We start from the raw sequence: 19128 nt of genomic DNA, 5'->3' as shown, positions 1-19128 counted from the left end.
AACCCAGATCGTGAGGCCGATTAATCAAAGCACAGGCTCCCCCCACGCTCCCTCTCGCAGTCAGTCTGAACCTCAGCTCGTTACTTGACGCTAACTTGACCTCCTGAGATGCAGGTTCTCATAAAAGAGTGCTTGAACTCCAGAATCAGAGGATCACAAGACCCAGAGAAGGCAAGGTTGTATTGTCCTGGCCAAAATCTCCTTCACAAGACCACTTAACGGTCTTTGTACCATGTGGTGCAATGAGTTGAAGCTTCTGGTAGCCCTTTATTATATTAAAAAACAACAACAGCAACAGAACCATGAAGAGATGTTCCAAGCTAATGCATGACTATCTTTGGGGTTCCCTCTTTTTGTTAAGGTTTTCACAAAATACAAAATTAAAAGTCTTTTCTACATACAGAACAAAGTAGAATCAAGTAACTGATTAGAGTATGTACAAAAACTTACACATTCTGTCTTCTTTAAAAAATATAAATATCAATAATGTTCAGTAGAATGGGTTGGTTTTATTTTTAAGGCTTCATTCTTTTAGATCCTTCATTATTTAATGAGGTGCCAAGTTGGCAGGGAAGGGAGGGAAGAGAGGAGGTCACTTTTTTAATTAAAGGTAACGTGTTTAATTCTTGTCAGACTCTTCCTCATCTCTGGCAGGAGATTTCCCTCCACATTGATTTAAGTTTCCAGGAAGCAGAAGTGGAAGGAAAGTAAAACCTTTATTATTGCTATTTTTTTCCTTCATTGAAATCTTGTTTTAAACCTGTCTCCATTCATTGTCTTTGTAGAGAACCATCTGCCAAGTACTTGGATTAAACAGACTCTCTCAGGAGGACTGTATCCCAGGTCCCCCTGGGAAAGGTCACAGTGAGGAAGAGACCACTGGAGGTGTTTTACCACCGATGCCGGCGGAGGTAGCAAGTGCTGCAGCGAGGACAGCTGCTGCTGTTGCATCCCTGGGCATGAAGTCTGTGGGGAGGCTTTCCATCAGGCACTTGAGCTGCTCCTGACCCAGTTTGATTTTATCATCTAGCTCCCGCTGCTCTATGAGGAGCGCGGACTTCATCTTTACAAAGTGCTGGTAATCCTGGAGCTGTTCCTCAGAGAGGTAGTTGCCCAGGATCTCCAAGACCACCCGTTCTCGACGGTCAAGGTTTTCCTTCAGTTCCCGGGCATCTTCGTGCTGGCCAGCCAGCAGTTTCCTCTTCTCGTTCAGCGAACTCTGCACACGCCAGAGAGAGCGCTTCAGTATCAGCAGCACCCAACCCATTGATCCCCCCTCTCCTCCCTCCCAACACCACCTCTGCCACCTCCTGGGGAGGCAGGATCCTGGTCAAAAGCCTCCGAGAGGAGGATGAATTCCTCATGATGGGCTGAATGTGAATCCCACTGAATCAAACTCTGTTCTAGTTAATAGGGGGCAGAAAGTGCTCCTAGAAAGTCAGTAAAACTTGCTTGAAAGCAGCAACTCCCAGGACAATGTGGCTCTCTGTCTCACAGCCACCCAAAGAATGCTAAAATGTGGCTTCAGCCGAGGCAAAAGGCAGTGGGTTGTGATGCACAACACCACCACCCAGCCTCTCCTCCAGCCACGGGTCACAGACATGCTGCCCTGACCCCAGCCACTGTTTGGAGACAAAACTCACAGGATCAGAGACATTTATATGTTCTGGGACCAAGATTCCCTGGGACAGAACTGCATTTGCTACCACTTATACATAAGTGCTTAGACACCTGCCCTCCTTTGAGCCTCTGGAGGTCCCACCTTACACAAGGATGTTCTTGTGAGTGCTGCTGTCCTGCACCCTGGAGAAGCCCAAGAGGCTATGGCTGTGCAGATACATACCCGCTCCTCACTGTTGGCATCTTCCCCCAGACTACTCAGAACGTTCTCTACACGGGCCAGGCGTCCTGAGAGGGAGAGCAAGAGGTTCACCACCTTATCCAAATCGCCAATGAACATCTTGTACTTGTCAAACTCGTTAGGTTTGCACAGCTTGCTGATCAACAGCTCCACCTCCTCTCCAAGGGCATTGTTCATCTTGATGTCTTCGAGCAGGCCCTCCTTGGCTTCCTTCAGGATTTCCAGTTTGTGGGTCAAGCTCCCGATGAGCTCAGCCTGCCAGAAGGGAAGCACATTGCCACACGGGTCACAATCACCATCACCCTGGTCATACGGATGATGACAACCAGCGGATATGGCTACAGATGGCTACAGTTCCTTGAGGAGAAAGTCAGCAAGAGCTGACAAAGAAGACGGTAAGGAGGAAATGGGAAAACTCTGAAATGCTCCATCTAGGTGATAAACTGAATACCTGATGAAATTGCATGAAGATGTAGTTGCTCTACCATCAGTGAACGTTTATAAAAGAGACATCTGTTTGATGTACTGTCTTCTGATATCTAGCTACCTACATCTGAGGTTCTTGAAAGTCTCCAAGTGAGAACAGCTACAGCCCCATCTCCTGAATTTTCCCCACTGCCTGCCCCACCCTGAAATTTTTGGTTTTGAAAATTTTGAAAGTTTTGATGTTAGACTTTTTACAACCCAGAACTATATAATAGAGCTGGCAGAAAAATGAATTTAAGTTGTATTAATGGCATGACAGGAGGCTGAGCTGACATTTACTAATTACACACAGCTTAGCAAGAAAGGCGTTGCTCTGTATTTCCCCCTGTATCCTATAGTATCATGAAACTACCGAGAGCCCCTTACTCAGCTGCCTCAGTATTGAGGAGCAAGCCTCAAATTCAGCCTTGACCAAACTTCCCCGCCTGTGCAGGCACAGCCTCACACAGGGAGGCATCAATGAAGCATTTACACCAAAGATGCTCTGAATTTATTCAGTGATGGAACAAAGCCAGGGAGAGCACACGCCCACTTTGTGAAAATGCTGCCAACTCTTTCAGGGCCCAAGAAAAGGAGGCCCCCAGGGCTCAGTGACTCCAGAAACAGCAGTGCTGCACATGTGCTGGAGCTCCTGATTTCTGTTACAATTTAGGGGAAAGACATATCCAAAAGCAAGAGCCTGTGGCCTGGGGCTTGCAATTCTTGCTTCAATTTGCTCAGAACTGAGAGCACAGAGAACAGGAAAAACTCTTCATATGCCTGAAAATACTCTCTCAAAGCCACCTTTCCATCAAAACTGATGGTCATTTCAAGTAGGAAGGCATCAACTTCACAGGATGTAAGATCTTCACACCCAGGCCAGGCTGGGGGTTGCTCTGAATCAGCCCTAGCCCAGGGGTGACCTGTCAAGAGTGGGGTTCAAAAGGCTGGTTTGGCCGCTGGGGAGTTAAGGGCACTGCTCAGCCAGACACCACCAGATGGTACTCTGTCTGTGCATCCTCTGGAGAGCACGGGTTTGGGGCTGTGCCTCTGCCTGCTGTCAGCTTCCACATATATGCAAAAGCTGGATAAAATGAGAATCATACAAGAGCATCTCTTCTCCCAAGTAACAAGTGACAGCACAAGAAGAAAGAGCCTCAAGTGGTGCCGGGGCAGGTTCAGGCTGGGTACTAGCAAAAATGTTTTCACTGAAAGGGTTGTCAAGCCCTGGAACAGGCTGCCCAGAGAAGTGGAACCCTGGCAGTGTTTAGAAGTTGTGCAGATATGGTGCTGAGGAATATGTTTTAGCACTGGACTTGGTAAAGTTGGATTAATGTTTGGATCTTGAAGGTCTTTTCCAACCTAAGCAATTCTATAATTCTATGAATACCCTCTTAAAACAATGCTTTCAGTGATTACAATACCATGGTGGAAAACTCTACAGCAGGACTCTGTGGCCTGCACATGAAGTCCAGCATTGATCTGGACAGGTTTTCAGGAGGACTGAGCTGCTCAGAAGCAGCAGTTGTTCCTTGCTTGGTTTAACCGAGTTGCTGCTTGGTTTATCCAAATGACCCTTCTGCATAGCTGCGTTCCTGGATAATGCCTATGCAAATGTTCTTCCACACAGAGCATGAACAAACATGCCAGGCAGATCTTGCTCTCTGGGCCTCATCACTCCCATCTTTTTCTGTTTTTCGAGGCAAATGTAATCTCCGAGGCCTGGGACTTGTCCTCCACAGCAGGCTCACATCTCCCCACAAGCCTGTCAGATGCTTGCAGCATGTTCACTGACTCTGTGGAGCAGCACCCTTCTCCTGTTCCATTGCTCCCCACCTTTCCCGTTGGCATAAGCAGGCAGCTGAAGTGAGCAGCACCCCAGGAATCGATCGAACGCTACAGACACAATCACCTTTGAAGCAGTGCTCTACAACCAATCACTCGGGCCAGATATTAAAGCAGCAGACAAAGGCCTTAGGCAAATGCTTCTGATAAGCAACACACGCATGATCTATCTGTGTAGGACCACAGAAAGCAGAGATGGCAGTCATGGTGAGCATCTCTAACCCATTCCAGCAGCATGGTATTGGCAGCTCCTCAAGACCTCACCAGGTCCTGCCCGCACCTCGAATGCTCCACAAAATAGGGCTTGTCTACTCAGCACCTGTAATTTACATTCCAATTTACTTTAATGGCAGTGCTGCTCTAGCTGTCATTCTATTAAAGCCTGGCAGGGAGCAGATTTTGCTTAGCAGATAAAAGCCAAGAACAGAAAGAGTAAGGCTTACAAAAAAGCAAGGTGAGCTCTCCCAAGTCAGAGCTGCAGGACAAATTGTGTACTCACAACCACGACTCACTTCACATCTTCTCTCTGCTTTTTTACACTTGGCGGGGGGTGAGAGAATATGTGGAGTTGTGCTGCAGACATGCACTTTGACAGGGAGGCTAAGTTTGGAAGCCTCCCTTTAAATCCATGCCTGACGGCTGGATTTTGATGCAGAGGTGGAAGGTGTGTCAAGGGAGGCACAGCCAGCCAAGTAACCTGCCTGTGGCTCCTTGGGATTTGTGAGCTTTGCAACATGTCTGTAATTACCAGGTAACCAACGTGAGACAGCCATGGGGGCAAATCAGAAGGCCCTGCCAGAGCCCTGGCAGACAGAGCATGCAAGCCTACAGCAAGAGCTGCAGGGGCCACTCCTCAGTGGGAGGCAGCCACAGTAAGAGAGGAAAATGTTTCCTCCTCTCCTGCCCTGCTCTCCTCCCAGCCAAGTCACCACACCAAGGTTGTGCTGACCGAGCTGCTGAGCTGGACATGGCTTTCAGCAGGTCAGTGAAACGACAAAATGTGGGGGGGAAAAAAGAATAACCAATATTTCTTTGGAACAGTGAGTGCAGACAGAGGCTAGAATGGGTAAATTGGCTTCACTGAAGAGGAAAATCCTTGTGTGAAACCTCATGCACTTGGTGCAGTCACCAGCTGGACTCTGTTTGTTCCTGTTTCTAACCCGAGCTGTCCTTACTCAAACCACTTCACCTCTCCCTCCTCCTTCCCTGCTATGGGACAGGGACTGCCTCTTACCACCTGTACACCCAGCATTTGGTGTAATATAGGTCTGCCTCAGGGCTGTGCAAGATTCCTATTCAGATTTGCAGTGAGTACTTAGATTAGCTCTCATCGTTCCACCCGAGTCACCCTAATGAAGCTGCACTGGTGGCCTAAATGCACCCAGCACCCCTGCAGCTTGGGACTGACAGAAGCTGGCATCAAATAGAAATGCACTTTACTTTAGGGCTTATTATTATTTCAGGAATTTAATCAGCAAACAGTGTCGTGTGCTGGAATTAAATGGTGGCATGTGCTGAATTTACCTTCTTCTCATTGATGTCCAGCAGCTCCTCTTCATCCCCTACTTCTTCTGGCAAGTCCTTGATTTTATTTAGCAGCTCTGCTTTGGGTGCTGAAACGTTGTAATAAGCAGGACAGGCGACCAGGGTTACAGGAGTTTCCTTGTCTTCTCTCCTACACCACAGGGAATAAAAAGGAGTTCAGTCTGAGCCTTTTTCCCACGCTTTTCCAGCACTCCCTCTGGTATCTTCCCAGTGCCATTAACCACAAGGGAAGTGGCCGGTTCCTGCCATCAGAGGGGGCATGTCAGCTGCTTTCACTTCTCTCCCGGGTGCAGAACAGCACAGTCCTGCTGTTAATGTTGACTGGTTAATGACTCTACAGGATCAGATCCTCCCTGAAGGCACATCAGCCAGTGATGGCTAGACTGACCATCCCACCTGGCAAGACGCACGCCAGCTTACTTCTACATAGTTCTCCAGCTGTCTCTTGGGAGTCTTGCTTAAAAAAAACCACACTGGAGGGCCTAGGCTGATCTTTGCACCCCCCTTGTAATAAGTACGCGCCTCCATCCCTTCTTCCAAAACTTGTCCTCTCATTATCTTTGAGCCCACCACTGATCTGGTCCTGATTTTATTCTCATATCTCTGATACTGTGCTTTGGACTGAATTACAAAGGTTAAGGTAGCAAAGTCAAGTAACAGCTCCAGAGCTGGTTTGTTTTACGCCCTGTTACCAATCTCAGCATCATTTTCTACACAGCCCAGAGAGGTGAGCTCCAAGGCCACACATCCATCTGAGCTCATGAGAAAGGCATTCAGAAATGCCCTGCCAGTCCTCACGCCTGGCAACCAAGAAACTCACTCTCCCACCAGTGTCCACCCCTAATGACATGGAAAAATCTGGCACAGGCTTGTCCTTAAAAGCAAGGAAGGAGTGAATTCTGCTGTGACATTAGCCCTCAACACACACAAGCAGTGCTTACATGTCATCTTTGACTGCTGTCCTGCTGGCTTTCTTCTGCGACATCTTCCTATTCATGTTCTCCTTCAGCAAGCTGGTTCCACTGGGGAAAATCCCTTCCATTAAGTCCATGGTTGTCTTCATTTTGGAATCTGGATCCAGGATATCAGCCAGAGACTTGTCTTTATGGACAATTTCTTTTGCTAGAGCCTCTGACTTAATATCCTCTGGGGTCTTCATCTTCGCTGGAGCTGCCGTGCTGAGTATCCCAGAGTCCAGGCTGCTGTTTTTCGACTCCCCAGTGACAACTGCTGGCTCTCTGTGGTTACCTTCAGGATGAGTTATGGGCTGTCTATCAGCACTTTGAGGGTCTTCTGAAGCAGGTAATAGGTGCTGCTTATCCACAGCAGATGGAGAGCTAGTCCTCTTTGATGCGGGTGGTGAGAGGGGCCAATTATTTTCACTAAGGTTGGTGCCCAACCCTGTTATCTCCCTCTCGGCCAGGGCTTTGGGAATGCTTCTGAAGCTGCTATGGACAGAAAAATTCCATGAGATGAAGATAAACTTAACACAGGACCATTGTGAGCACACAGTGAAGCCCTAAGACATTAAGTTTTCTTTCTCTCTCACTCATGTTTGTGTCTCACTCCTCATTTCAACATGGGAAGACCCACAGTATGAAGCTACTGGCACCAGAGGAATATTGTCCCCCAACTTGGACTCTGCTGTTTTGTCATTCCAACACAGAAAGAACCAGTGAGCGAACTGTTCTCTGCTCACATCTGGGGATGTTGAGTCTCACCACCTGCACGTCCCATCCTGAGCAATCTCTACTCATTTGCTCTTTTCATGTTGGAAAAGCCAATCGCTGCCACAGCCCTGGCATTCTTCCTGGATGGAAACCAGGGCAGCTCCTTGAAAGGGAGGGAAGCTGTGCCGAGTTGAATGGGCTGGGCACCTAGCCCAAAGTCCTACCCTCCAGGAGAAATCCACTACAGATTGTGACTCTGACATATTTGTGTTGTCACCTCTTGACAGATGGTCACTATTTCATAACAGCATTATTTTGTGTTAGGTCTAAGATGTATTCTGGGGAACCCTTAATTGTTGGGAAAAAGCATCACGGATTTTCAGTTATCCCTCAAAAACAACTAATGGGAAGGAGTCAGCAGCCATTGTAACTCTTCATTCTGGAGCGAGTAAGAACCAACCCAATGGAAACTGGTACAGTAGCTGCAGGGAGAACGAGACCAGGATTGTCCCTCACTCATAACCCCCCTGGCTTGTCAGCTAAGCACCTGCCAGTGGATCTGCTGATGGGCTGCCAAGCTTTTCACCTTCTCGCTTTGTGCCCTGCCCTGGCCACACCATCTGACAAGGCCCTTGGCAGCCAGCAAAGCCTAGTGGCAGTGAGTCCATCTGTCTGTCCCTCTCCCTACACCAGCACTCCCCTGGGAGCCTCCTACTCGGCCAGCAGCTGTGGATGGGTCGTGGTGGCACGCAGAGCTGTGGAGGTCAGCTGCATGTGTCTGGAGCCTTGCATATCTTACTGTATATGGCCCTACGGCGCCCGAGACGCTGCGTTACAGACCTCCCTTACCTCGCTTCGGCCGCCCCTGTGAGCCTGGGGGATTTGTCTCCAGCTGCCCCGTTCCCCTCAAGGGCCAGCGCTGGGGGAGGAGGTGGGAATTCCTCTGTGCCATTTGCAGAAGTGCAAGAGCTCAGCTCAGGGAGAGGATGGGATGGCAGTGGGGGTTGGGAAGGCGTGATGAACACCTCGTCGTCTTCATCGTCCTGCAGCACAGGCGGGGGCGTGAGCTGCAGGACAGACTCTGAGATCCGCAGATGCGTCGTCCCCTGGGGAGAAGGAGTCTCGGGGTCAGAAGAAGTGCTGCTCTGTGTCGGCAGGGACTGCCACCTCTGGGAGAACTTTGGCGTGGCTGCTGGAGGAGACACCATAGCCCTCGAGTAGCTGTTGTCTTTGACGGAATGAGCCCACAGCACTTTGGGTGGGAAGGATCTGTGAGGCAGCCCAGCTTTCCTTCTCCACATCATTTCTTCCGTGAGAGTCTCGGGGGATCTATCCTGGACAGCATCCGAAAACTGTGCCTGAATACTAACATTGCCCTCAGCAGGAACAGTATCTCGTTTGGCATGGTGCTGTCTCAGAGCCTGGCCATCACCTGCACTCTCGAAGTCTGAGGGAGTCTGGGTGGGTGTATTAGGGGAGGACTGGCCAGATCCAGAAGGATTAAGGTTAAGGAGTAAGGGTTTAAAGCCTTGCTTTTGCTCGGGATAGTGACTCCTTGCCTCTGTTGGGGATGGGACAAAGGCAGAAGTCCTGCTATCTGGCCTGGAAAGTTCTGAGAGCTTGTGGTTCTCGGTCAGCACGGTGGACCCAGTGACAGCCTCGCTGCTGTGGTGAGGATGGGGACAGTAACTTGGGAACGCCATTTTTTCTGAGTGGCTTCTTTCTTTCTTGCTGAAAGACCTAAATATCAAGAGACAGACCATGATAAGATTAATAATTAATCAATGAGCAAGAAAAGCTATTGTGAACCTCCTTAACGAGCAAATTATGCAACCATATCAGAGGCCTGGGTCAGTGCTTGCTGATCTGGGTTACACATGTGCTCATGTAGCACGCATCACAGCAACAACTTAATGAAAAAAATTCAGGAAAACCTAAGTGCCTGGCTTCCTTTCCAGCCTTGCTTTGAGTTTTGTTTCTTACAGATGGGACTAATAGCAACTGCTCTAAGATAGGCTACTTGACATTATCTACCATCAAACTCCATTTTCAGTTATTAGTAATTTTAAGAATTTCAGCTTCATGGGCCAAAAACTTGGCCCATAAAGGGGCCCTTAAAATTCCTTAAATTCCCTTAAAATTATCTGCTCTGTTTGGAAGGGTGCCATCAAAATGATTCAACTGTCCCCGAGAACAAAGTGAGAAAAAAAATGCATTATTTTGACTGCAGAGAAAAATTGAAAAGAGCTCTTATAACCTTGAAACCCCAGTAGAAAGAAGGGCTCTATTCGGATTTACAAAGTCTCAAGCCAAAACACTACAACTGCAGATGGATGGTAGGGCTGCAAAGCCAACAGATTAAATTCTCTCTTCCAGGCTTCTTAAGACATTCCCAGGTGAGTATGAGAATCACAGAATCATAAAATCACCATGGTTGGAAAGAACCTCCAGGATCATCAAGTCCAACCTTCTTCACAACATCTCCCTAACCACTAGACCATAGCCTCTAGTGCTACATTTACTCGCTTTTTGAACAATTCCAGGGATGAGGACTCCATCACCTCCCTGGGCAGCCCGTTCCAGTGTCTAACCACTCTCTCAGTGAAGAAATTCTTCCTAATATCCAATCAAAATCTTCCCAGGCACAACTTGAGGCCATTTCTCCTCGTATGCTACTTGCCCGTATGCCTCTTTAGCTTGAAAAAAAATGAGCGGTAATAATAGAGCTAGGAGATGCAAGAGAAGATGGCCTTAAAACACGAGGCCATATCATAAACCAACAAACTACAACAAAACTCTACTGCCAGTCTATTTTCTGTTCTTGAGATCCAACACTGCCAGTCTCTGATGTTTGAGACGTGGGCCCCAAATTTGCTCTCAGACGTAGTGATACAAACTAAGAGTAACTGTCAAACACATGGGTCATTCTGGCTGTATTGTGGTGTAACTGAAAATAGAATTTGGGAGCCTTTGCCTGGGGGTGGGGAAATGTCCCAGACAGACTGGTCTTGGTATTGTCTGTGTTTCCTGGACAGTAGCAATGTGTGTTCTTTTCAGATGCTCAGTGTTTGTAAGAAACACCAGATGGCAGTTCTCTAATTGAAAGGTCTCTCCTACTGTGGAAGCAGTTGTAGATTTCAAAACTGGCGGAGCAAGAACCGTTCCCAACGGTGCTTAGGAGGCAGCTCTCCTGTGACACCTGGGGAGTCGTGTAAGAGCACGGAGCCCAAGTCACAGACCAAGCGACTGCTGACCAGGGTTTCTGTAACTTCACTCTCTGACAGTTTCTTCCTTGAGCAAGAGAGGTGGTAGGGATGGTCCCACCTCCCCTCCAACATATTAAGTAACTGTATCCCAAGGAAACCTAGAAGCATAATTCCTAGGGCCTGCTCTTGCCTTCCCTGGAGGGCCTGTGCATGGAGTAGGCTGCAGACAGAGGCAGGATGGTCAGATGTCAGAGGGATGGCCACAAAACCAGCTATTTTGGGCTGGCGGTCACAGGACAGCCAACCAGAATCCTTCTCTTTAAGGATGTGTTGTGGTTGAGGCTTGGGGGTGGGAGAGGCAACATCTAGGACCCTGAGGGTCCCAGGGGGGAAGCAGTTTATTCCCTCCCCCTTCCTCTCCCACCCTCTATAACAGAGGCAGGAGGTGGGTGCTCCAGGGTGGGAGAGCACAGCGGGGCTGCACCCACACGGTGCCGAGCGATCCTGCGCCAGCCCAGACGGGGTTTTGTACAGCTTGTGGTTACTTGGTTTTCCCTCCATCTTCGTGTATATATCTACCTCCCTTCTTGCTTTCTGTTCCCTGTTAAACAATATACTTTATTTTTACTAACTCCCAGTTGGTGCAAAGTCTCTCTTACTCCTGACTTCCCTTGTTTATCTTTCCATCTGGGGAAAACTACGGGATAGGGAGGGGGAGCATAAATTCTGCTCTGTGGGGTCCTGCCCTGAGCCCTTAAACAGAGACAGGATGCATTAAAGAGGCTACAATAATCCCCTACGAACCAGACTGTGAAATACTCACACAGAGGCAGGGGAACATTCAACTGTATCCTAATAGTGGAACTCCTTGTGTAAATCAGTGACACATGGGTAGGGCTTTGGTCTACCTGTCCCCTTCAGTCTGCAGAGGATTCAGATCTCGTTCCCACTGAGAGTTAAACATAAAACTCAGTGGACAACCAGAGCCCTCTGGCTTCTAAAGTTCATGCCCATTCTCCTTCAGGTCATTTTAGGTGTAGTAAAATAAAAAAAAAAATCACTCAGCAGTGAAGGCTCGTAGGGAGTGATTTGCAGTCTGTGTAGTGGGGACCCTGTGTCCTCAGAGCTAGGGGCCTTCTCCTGTCTTCACCCATTCTTTACTTCTATCTTTTGAGAAATCCAGTTCTAATCTAGAGGGGAAAGGAACCTCATCTCTCCCAGAAGAAATCTGCTTGCAGAGCATGCAGGATGCCTATGCAGCAGAAACAACATAAAACTGTTAATACCAATAATCTTTGTGAAGTGAAGCATGAGAACAAGACACCTACATTTAATGCCCAAATAAACTTGTTTTCACTCTGGGTGTTCAATCCTGTTACTTGGAAAACAGGTTTGGGGGCAAAATACCCCCCAGAAATGAAGCCACGAGTAGTTATTGAGAAGAATGATGCAATCCATCTCTAGAAGAAACAGGGAGGCAGGATGAACTAAACCAGCTGTATTGTTCTCTCGTGGAAAAAAATGGAAAAGGTTATTTCAAATCAAGGTAAAGGGGTGTGTTTCAAATAATCATAAAAGGATGTGCCTGAAGGCAGATTGAGTCCCTCTAAAACAACACTGATCTTTTCTTAGGGGCAAAAATGGCCAGCCAGTCAGAAGTAAGACCCAGCTAGAACAGGAGCCTTCCTCTGCTTCCAGCTGCCGCTCTGTGATCCAGAGCTGCACATTGAAGCCTCTGCAGACAGCAGCGTTAACTCCCACTGGGACAACAGAGCACACTGACATTTACTGCAAGCCTGTGAGAAACAGAGCTCCTTTGTGAAGAATTCTTTTAGTCCCTCTTGATGAGTTTTACTGGAATATGAGTTTGCTGTTTGGGCACTTGGAGCTTAGGGCAAACATCTATTTATTATTGCAGTGTAAATACAGCAAGATCAACTTCAGTTCCAGTTAACTTCAAAACAATCCACTCCTAAGTGGATAGTTACAGAAGTCCTAACATGATGAGTTTTATGATTACACTTCTCTGTTTTTAAAAACAAGTCTCTCTTCCCTGTTGCTGAGCAAAATACACTGCCTGCGCAAAGGAAAACCGCCTAAACACAGGCCCCCAGTTCAGTAAGATAAATTAAATCTCCTGGTTTTAGTCCATGTAAATGTTTGCTTGCATTTGGGGAGGCAGCACCCTGGACTGGAGAAAACCAGAAGTGGGCCATCAAGGTATTTTTTCCTTCAGAACCCTTCAGTTACAATAGCATCTGGATGTGAGTTCTAAGAGCAAACCAAACACATTTGGGAAGTTATGTAACTGGAAATTTGCTGCAGAAGTGTGCTCCAAGGTGACGTGAGGAGGGCTTGATAGTGAATCAATATCTACATTGAGAAACAAAGCTCACAGCACCTCACTCTTCCTAGCCCCGATGGGCAGAGCACACCCAGAACTGTGTCTGTGCAGATGTTTTCTCTAGCTTGTCACAATCCTTGTGTTTACATGCAGAACACATGACAACTGCTGCTGGCAGCAGAATGGCAAAAGCTGACCCTGCAAGGACAGAGGGGACAGTAACATATACCCACCTGGATCCTGCACTGACCACATAGAAAGGATCTCTCACCACAGGGCCAAATTCATTGCTTTCCCTTCTCAGCAGGTCCTGGAGTTCAAAGACAGTTATTAGCAGCGAGCAGAAAGAAAAAAAAAAAAAACATAGCAAAATACCGACGGTTCCTAGTAAGAAGAGAGCATGGCATGTGCCCTATAGAGGTGGGAGGAAAACTCCAGTGTGGGGTACTGCTCTCCAGCACCCTGCTCCTGCTTAGAGGAGCCCTCTGCCTTTTCATCGATGGATTGTGGACCACCAGGTGGACTTACTCAGAGAAATCCTTTTTAAAAACTCTCAGCAGGTCCTTGCCTCTTCTAAAAACATGCTTGATGGGATCAGCAGGACCTGGGCATTTTACACCTCTGTTTTACATGCAAGCAAGAAGCTGAGACATGAGCAAAGCCGCCTGAACCAGGGAAGTTAAAGAGCAAACACTCTGTGCCCAAGCCCAGCACCAAACCAGGGCTGGAACGCTGTAGAGGCGCCGAATGCCACAAAGGAAATTCCAGCCGCGGGCAGAAGTGCTGAAAAACATCACCAAGTCCAGTGCTGGGTTCTTTTGAAAACCAAAGCGCAGGAACTGCTGCCTCTTGAGGCATTTCTGTCACCTAAAACGAGATCAATTCTGCAGCCAAAATACCTCTGTGACTCCAAGTCTCTCTGCCCTAGAGCTCCCACCCCAGGACACCAAGCTATTATGAGACAGGAAAGCAAATGCTAAGGCTGCTTTTGACAAGGCTGGGATTTTCTCCCCCACAATCTTTCCACCGAAGACCCTTTCAGCACCCCCTTCCCCACACCCTTACTGATCTGCTCTTTTGGTCGGTGTTGCTGCAGGGAGAGGGTCAGTGGGGAGTCTGATTTAGGACTCCTGGAGCTGGGAGCTATGTGGGCTGAGACAGACTGAGAAAGCCAAGGGGACAGAAGGCTGAGAATGTGTTCTGGAGACCGAGGGCTAACAATTCCACACAGCTATCAATTTCTTTGCATCTTTAAACAAATTCCTACAGTGACACTGCACTGTGATTTATATGCAGCCCAAAAGGAACGTTGGACACTGTTCACAAGGCTCTGAAAAACATACAGTGAGGCAGAAAAGTTTGCTGCTAAACTGGCAATAAACATTTCCCTCAAAAAATCTGAAAGGGAGAAAACACATTAAAAAACCCCCCCCAAAACCCACCCTGTTGCTCTGGCTCTGTCCCCCATTTTCATGGCTCTGGTTTTGTACTGGAGACAGATCAGAAACAAATTTAATTAAGAGAAGACTTAAACATATACTTCCCTCTCAAAAGACACTTAGGCATTGGTGTATAGGTTGGAAATCAAACATGCTTTTTTGAGTCAGGATTTAAGAACTGGATTTTGACAACTGCCTTGCTGCCTATGGGGCTGAACCCTCATCCTAGGAGTGGATCCAGCTAAACCACTCTGGGAAACAGCAATAAGGGCTCTCTCCTCTTCTACATTTGAACTAAGACCCTGCAAACAGGTCTCCAGTGCTGTTCATCGTCTTCCTCCAGTCAGCTCTCAACAGGCAGAAGCTCTGGCTGGGCTGCTGAACGTATCCAAGATTAAAAATGAGCCAACAAGGAGGAAATAAAGATCTCAAGAGCTACTCTGTGTGTTCCCTGCCCAAGAGAGTGGGCTGGGTAAAAATGAACTGGGGCTGCTCATTGTCCAACCTATCACTGAAAAGTACATTTTAGTGATTTTCCTCTTTCTGGATGCCTATTTTTCTTGCTGCTCTGACCGTTTCAGGAGGCAGAGAAAGAATTGCAGTGTGGCCTTCAGCCTAGCTCTTTCTTAAGGACTGTCCTCTTACTGAATGCAAGACTTGATGATGGGCAAGTGTGACAAAATTGCACAGATGAGCTGGTGTGGAAAAATACTGATGATGGGATGAGGCAGCAGTGGTGATGGAAATGCATTCCAGTCACTTGATATTCATAGGCTGCTTTTTAAATTCTATTTAAAAACGTAGCGTGGGATCTGAGGTCTACCAAGGGAGGACATTTAGAATGAAGCACACAAGGAGTTTGGGAGGACGGCTCCTTGCCCACACCCTGGTTTGGCCTGTTTCCAAGATGCTGCCCAGAGCCTCCTCCCCATTACTTTACCACTTTGCTACCCCCAGATAATCTGTTCTGGGCCAGCTGCGAGCGCAAGAGTACGAGATGTCCTAGATCTCAGCTGCCCTGTAAATATGTAAGACTGTCCAAACACTCAGACTATTTGGAGCGAGGAGCCTGTCCACACATTTTGGTTATTTCCTTGCTCTCCCCGTGATCAATGGAGCCTGGTGAGGAGATGAGGATGGGGCAGTAGACCCACCACTGCTGTAAATCCGCGTGGGTCGACCAGCTGCAGTTACCTAAATGGGTCTAAACAGATTCCAGCCAGCTGAAGAGGTGGCCTGGGCAGCAGTTTCTTAAGAAATTAGCCTGCTCCTGCTATTTACCATCAGCAGAGTTAGTTGAATTCCCCATCTGTGACATCAGTGTAACGTTCCCAGTCGCCAAGCAGAGTACACGGGCAGAGCTGCCAGGGTCTCCACTAAGTTCTCTCTGCAATGCTTCCCTCCAGGGCTGGAGGCAAAACACAGCGGCTACTTGGCAGTGCCTCTGCCAAGCATTTCTCAGCACTGTCAGGCACAGTGGGAGCCGGGGCAGTTTCAAGCAGCCTTTAATCTTCTCTACTGGGCACCAGGAAAGCAGGGTAAGGTGCAACAGCAGCAACAGCCTATCACTGCCTGAATGGTACACCCCTCACAAAGGTGCTCGGTGCTACTCTGGTGATGCTGCCAGGTAAAAACAAGACACCTCAGATGGGATATCCAGAGCAGCCAGAACACACACATGCTACTAGCATATGCACTGAAATCCCAGCATCTCTGAAATTCCTGGAACAGCCCCAGCAGGAAGGAAGCTGCACAGGAGAAGTACCCCACTGGCAAGCCTCTACAACAGCACCCTGGCCATTCAAACACAATGAACGGCCTCTATCCCCACGTTTCGCCTCCCGCTATCCCCCATGGGGCGAGTGCTGTGACTGAGCACCAGCCTGTCCTCCGACACCCCCTCCCCACTCCCTGCTTGCCCGTATGCGCGACCCTGGTCCCACATACCTGGTGTTTCTTATCCGCCGTGGGAGACGACCTGGAACGTATGTGCACAGGGACCGCCTGATTGTCGTACCTATCGAGCAGATCTTCCACAGACACCGACTTCCCAGATTTCCTGGCAGTGGAGGAGGGTATTCCAAAGACTTGCTCCTGCTTCCTGTAGCGAGCCTGGCCCTGCACGCCCAGAGGGTCCGTCTGCGTGCCTTTAGTGAGCTCCGTTTTGGCTCTGTAATCCCAGCACCTCTCCGTTCTCGCTCGGCTTGTGACCGAGCTGTCCAGGCGCCCTGTCTTCTTCTCATCACCACTCCCGTTGAAGTACCCCGTCAGCTCAGCAGGAAGGGTAGAAGATACCTGCCCCATCCTGGATATCCGCTCGATGGACTCTCTCCGGTGGTAAAGGTTCTGGTCCTGGAGGGAATTCATGCTGGAGGCAGAGGAAAGGCTCTGGCTGTCTGGGCCACCCGCCTGGAGGAAGGAGCTGTGGGAGCGCTCCCGCAGCAGCCCGACATCCTGCGAGGACGGCCGTCGCCCCGTTTTGCGCTCGATGTAGTCAGCAAGGGCGTTCTGCTGGAGCTGCTTGAGCTCTGGCTTGGAGAGGCTGGCTGTGGAAGAAGCTTTGCCATCCCTTTCGAATATCTTGCGCCGGTCTGCCACCGTATTCTCCGGGAAGACAAAATGGATGCTCTTCTTCTGGAAGGAGAAAGGCGATGGCTCCCCATCAGAGACACCCACCTCGTTCATCTTCTCCGGCTCCGAGTAAGACCTCTTCTTCTGCTCCGCCGTCAGCCGCTTCCGGCCCCCGACGCGTGCGACGTGCTGTGCCTTGGCGTAGTCCAGGGCGGAGAGGCTGCCTTCCGTGGGCGTGATGCTGTGCCTCTCCTTCGGGGTGTGGGGAGACGCCGCCGTGCTCCTCATGCCCACGTGGGCCGAGGCAGGCCTCTGGGTAGTCCTCTTGGACGTGCTCCCAAACGGGGGGCTGATGCGACGGAAGGAAGTGGCTCTCAGCACCCTGGACTGAGCATCTTTAATGCTGTTCCTGTAGGCCCTGTTAAATGGTGTGTCCAGCTGCGACCCATGGGCATCCTGGATGCTGTCCTGCCAGAGGATCTCCTTCTCAGGCTCGCCTCTCAGCTGGAACGTGCTTTTACTCCTTGGGAGCTGAGCCACCCTTATTTGCACCTCACTTTCGGGACACAGGCTGTAGTATTCGCTGGGTCTTACCTGCTTCACTGAAGCCACCATCTGCAGCTCTATGGGGTGCCAGTCAGCCTCTTCCAGCTTCCCGTTCCTGATGGAGGGGCTGGAGACCTTGCCTGGCTCGCTGGGCAGCTGTCTGGCCTCGCGGAGCTTGCTCCTCATGTCCTCCAGGCTGTGCAGAGAGCACCTGGTGCTGGAGGGCTGGCCCGTCCTGCTTGGCCCGTAGTGCTGGCCGAAGCTGGGAGCGCCAGCATTCTGCGGCTGGTGAGTGTTCTGCTCAAACTTGTTGACCTTCTCCAGCACCAGGCAGCGAGGCTTCCCAGCATCCGGTTTGCTGTAGAGAAAGCTTTGGGTGCTGCTAGAGCTGAGCCGGCTCCTTCCGAAATCAGAGGCCTTTGGGTGCTGCGGAGAAAGGGGCTCTTCACACTTTGGCTTGGCAGCTCGGAACGGAGTCACGCTCGTGCCCTCCTCCTCCTCCTGCCTCGCAAAGGCCTGTAGGTCCACATCACTCCACTGTTTGTGCCCCTGTCCCCTGTGATCCTTCTCCTCTTTACTGCTGCTGTTCAAGAAGGACAGTTTGGTGCTGGCATAACCCTCACCTGGTTGCAGGTCTCTTAGCTCAGAGCTGCTTTGCTTCCTGGAACTCTCTGGGATGTTCTGTAAGGAGGAGAAGCCATAGTGCATGGCCTTGCTGTGACCCCACTGGTGGTGAGCAGCAGCATCTCTCTCGTTCATCTGTGCATTGCCATTTTTGTCCTCCTGAGCTTCAGCTGGCCAGTCCTCTTTGGGCTGGTGATGGGTTTTTCTCTCACTAGTATCCCTCAGCTGGGGCTGTGGAGCTTGAAAAGTGTGTTTGGAGGCCTGTGCAGCACTCACGGTCTCTCGGTTGCTGTGCGCTACCTTGTAGGGGGGTAACAACTCCTCCCTTCCTGGCGTGGCTGGGGCGGCTTCTGGGCCTGCCACAGTAGGAGGTTTCTGCTGGAGAAGTTTTGCTGCGGCATCGTGCTTTCTCTCAGCTGCTGGGAGCTGGTAGAAGACGGTTGGTCTGTTTGTAGTGCTTTGGTTTCCATTCTCCTCAAAGCCCAGGGTGCTGCTGGCTATGGCCTTGTCGTAGGAGAACGGAAGAGGCGGAGAGTAGCCACTTTCTTTGGCCAGAGCTGGATAAAGCGTCCCATTGCTGCCTGCAGAGGGCTGGGGTACCTGGGCGAAGTGTGGCTCGGGGGAAGGTACTGGGTAGACACCAGTGGGCAGCAGGGGCTGCCCTGGCTGGGCTGGCTGGGGATAGCTCTGCTTGGGCTTCACCATGGTGCTGCTCTCTGGACTCTTCTCCACCACTGTGTGCAGGTGCCCTTCTCCAAAGGGGGCTTTCAGCAGCGGCCCCTGGGGTAGGGTGCCGACAAGAGGGGACCAGGCCCCTTTTGGCTGGGTTCGACCGGGCTTGTTCAGATCAAGGCCGGCGCAGGAGCCGGGCCTCTCGTGATGCCTGATGGCTGCATAGCTGTCGCTGCGAGCGGGAGGCAAGGGAGGTCCCTTGGGGTGCTGTCTCTTGCCGTCCGAGGAGGCCTGGGCTGGCTGCGCCCAGGAGGGGGCCGCGTTGTGCCGGCCAAAGCCG

General features: G+C 49.9%; 1 protein-coding gene across 1 annotated transcript; it reads right to left on the bottom strand.

Annotated features, from left to right (window-relative positions):
• Window positions 1-253: 253 nt before the first annotated feature.
• Window positions 254-19124, bottom strand: SHROOM3 (shroom family member 3; the record flags this gene model as incomplete). The annotated part of the gene is made up of 7 exons (XM_008935598.1): window positions 254-1219; window positions 1844-2116; window positions 5696-5846; window positions 6658-7161; window positions 8236-9126; window positions 13170-13246; window positions 16323-19124. Coding segments are annotated over 7 exons (5058 nt in total), but the record flags the coding sequence as incomplete, so codon positions are not given.
• Window positions 19125-19128: the final 4 nt, after the last annotated feature.

This window comes from Merops nubicus, unplaced genomic scaffold (genome assembly GCF_000691845.1).
Source record: "Merops nubicus isolate BGI_N331 unplaced genomic scaffold, ASM69184v1 scaffold1612, whole genome shotgun sequence".
Taxonomy (NCBI): Eukaryota; Metazoa; Chordata; class Aves; order Coraciiformes; family Meropidae; genus Merops; species Merops nubicus.
The sequence above is the reverse complement of the archived record's forward strand: the minus strand, read 5'-3'. Positions and strand labels throughout refer to the sequence as shown.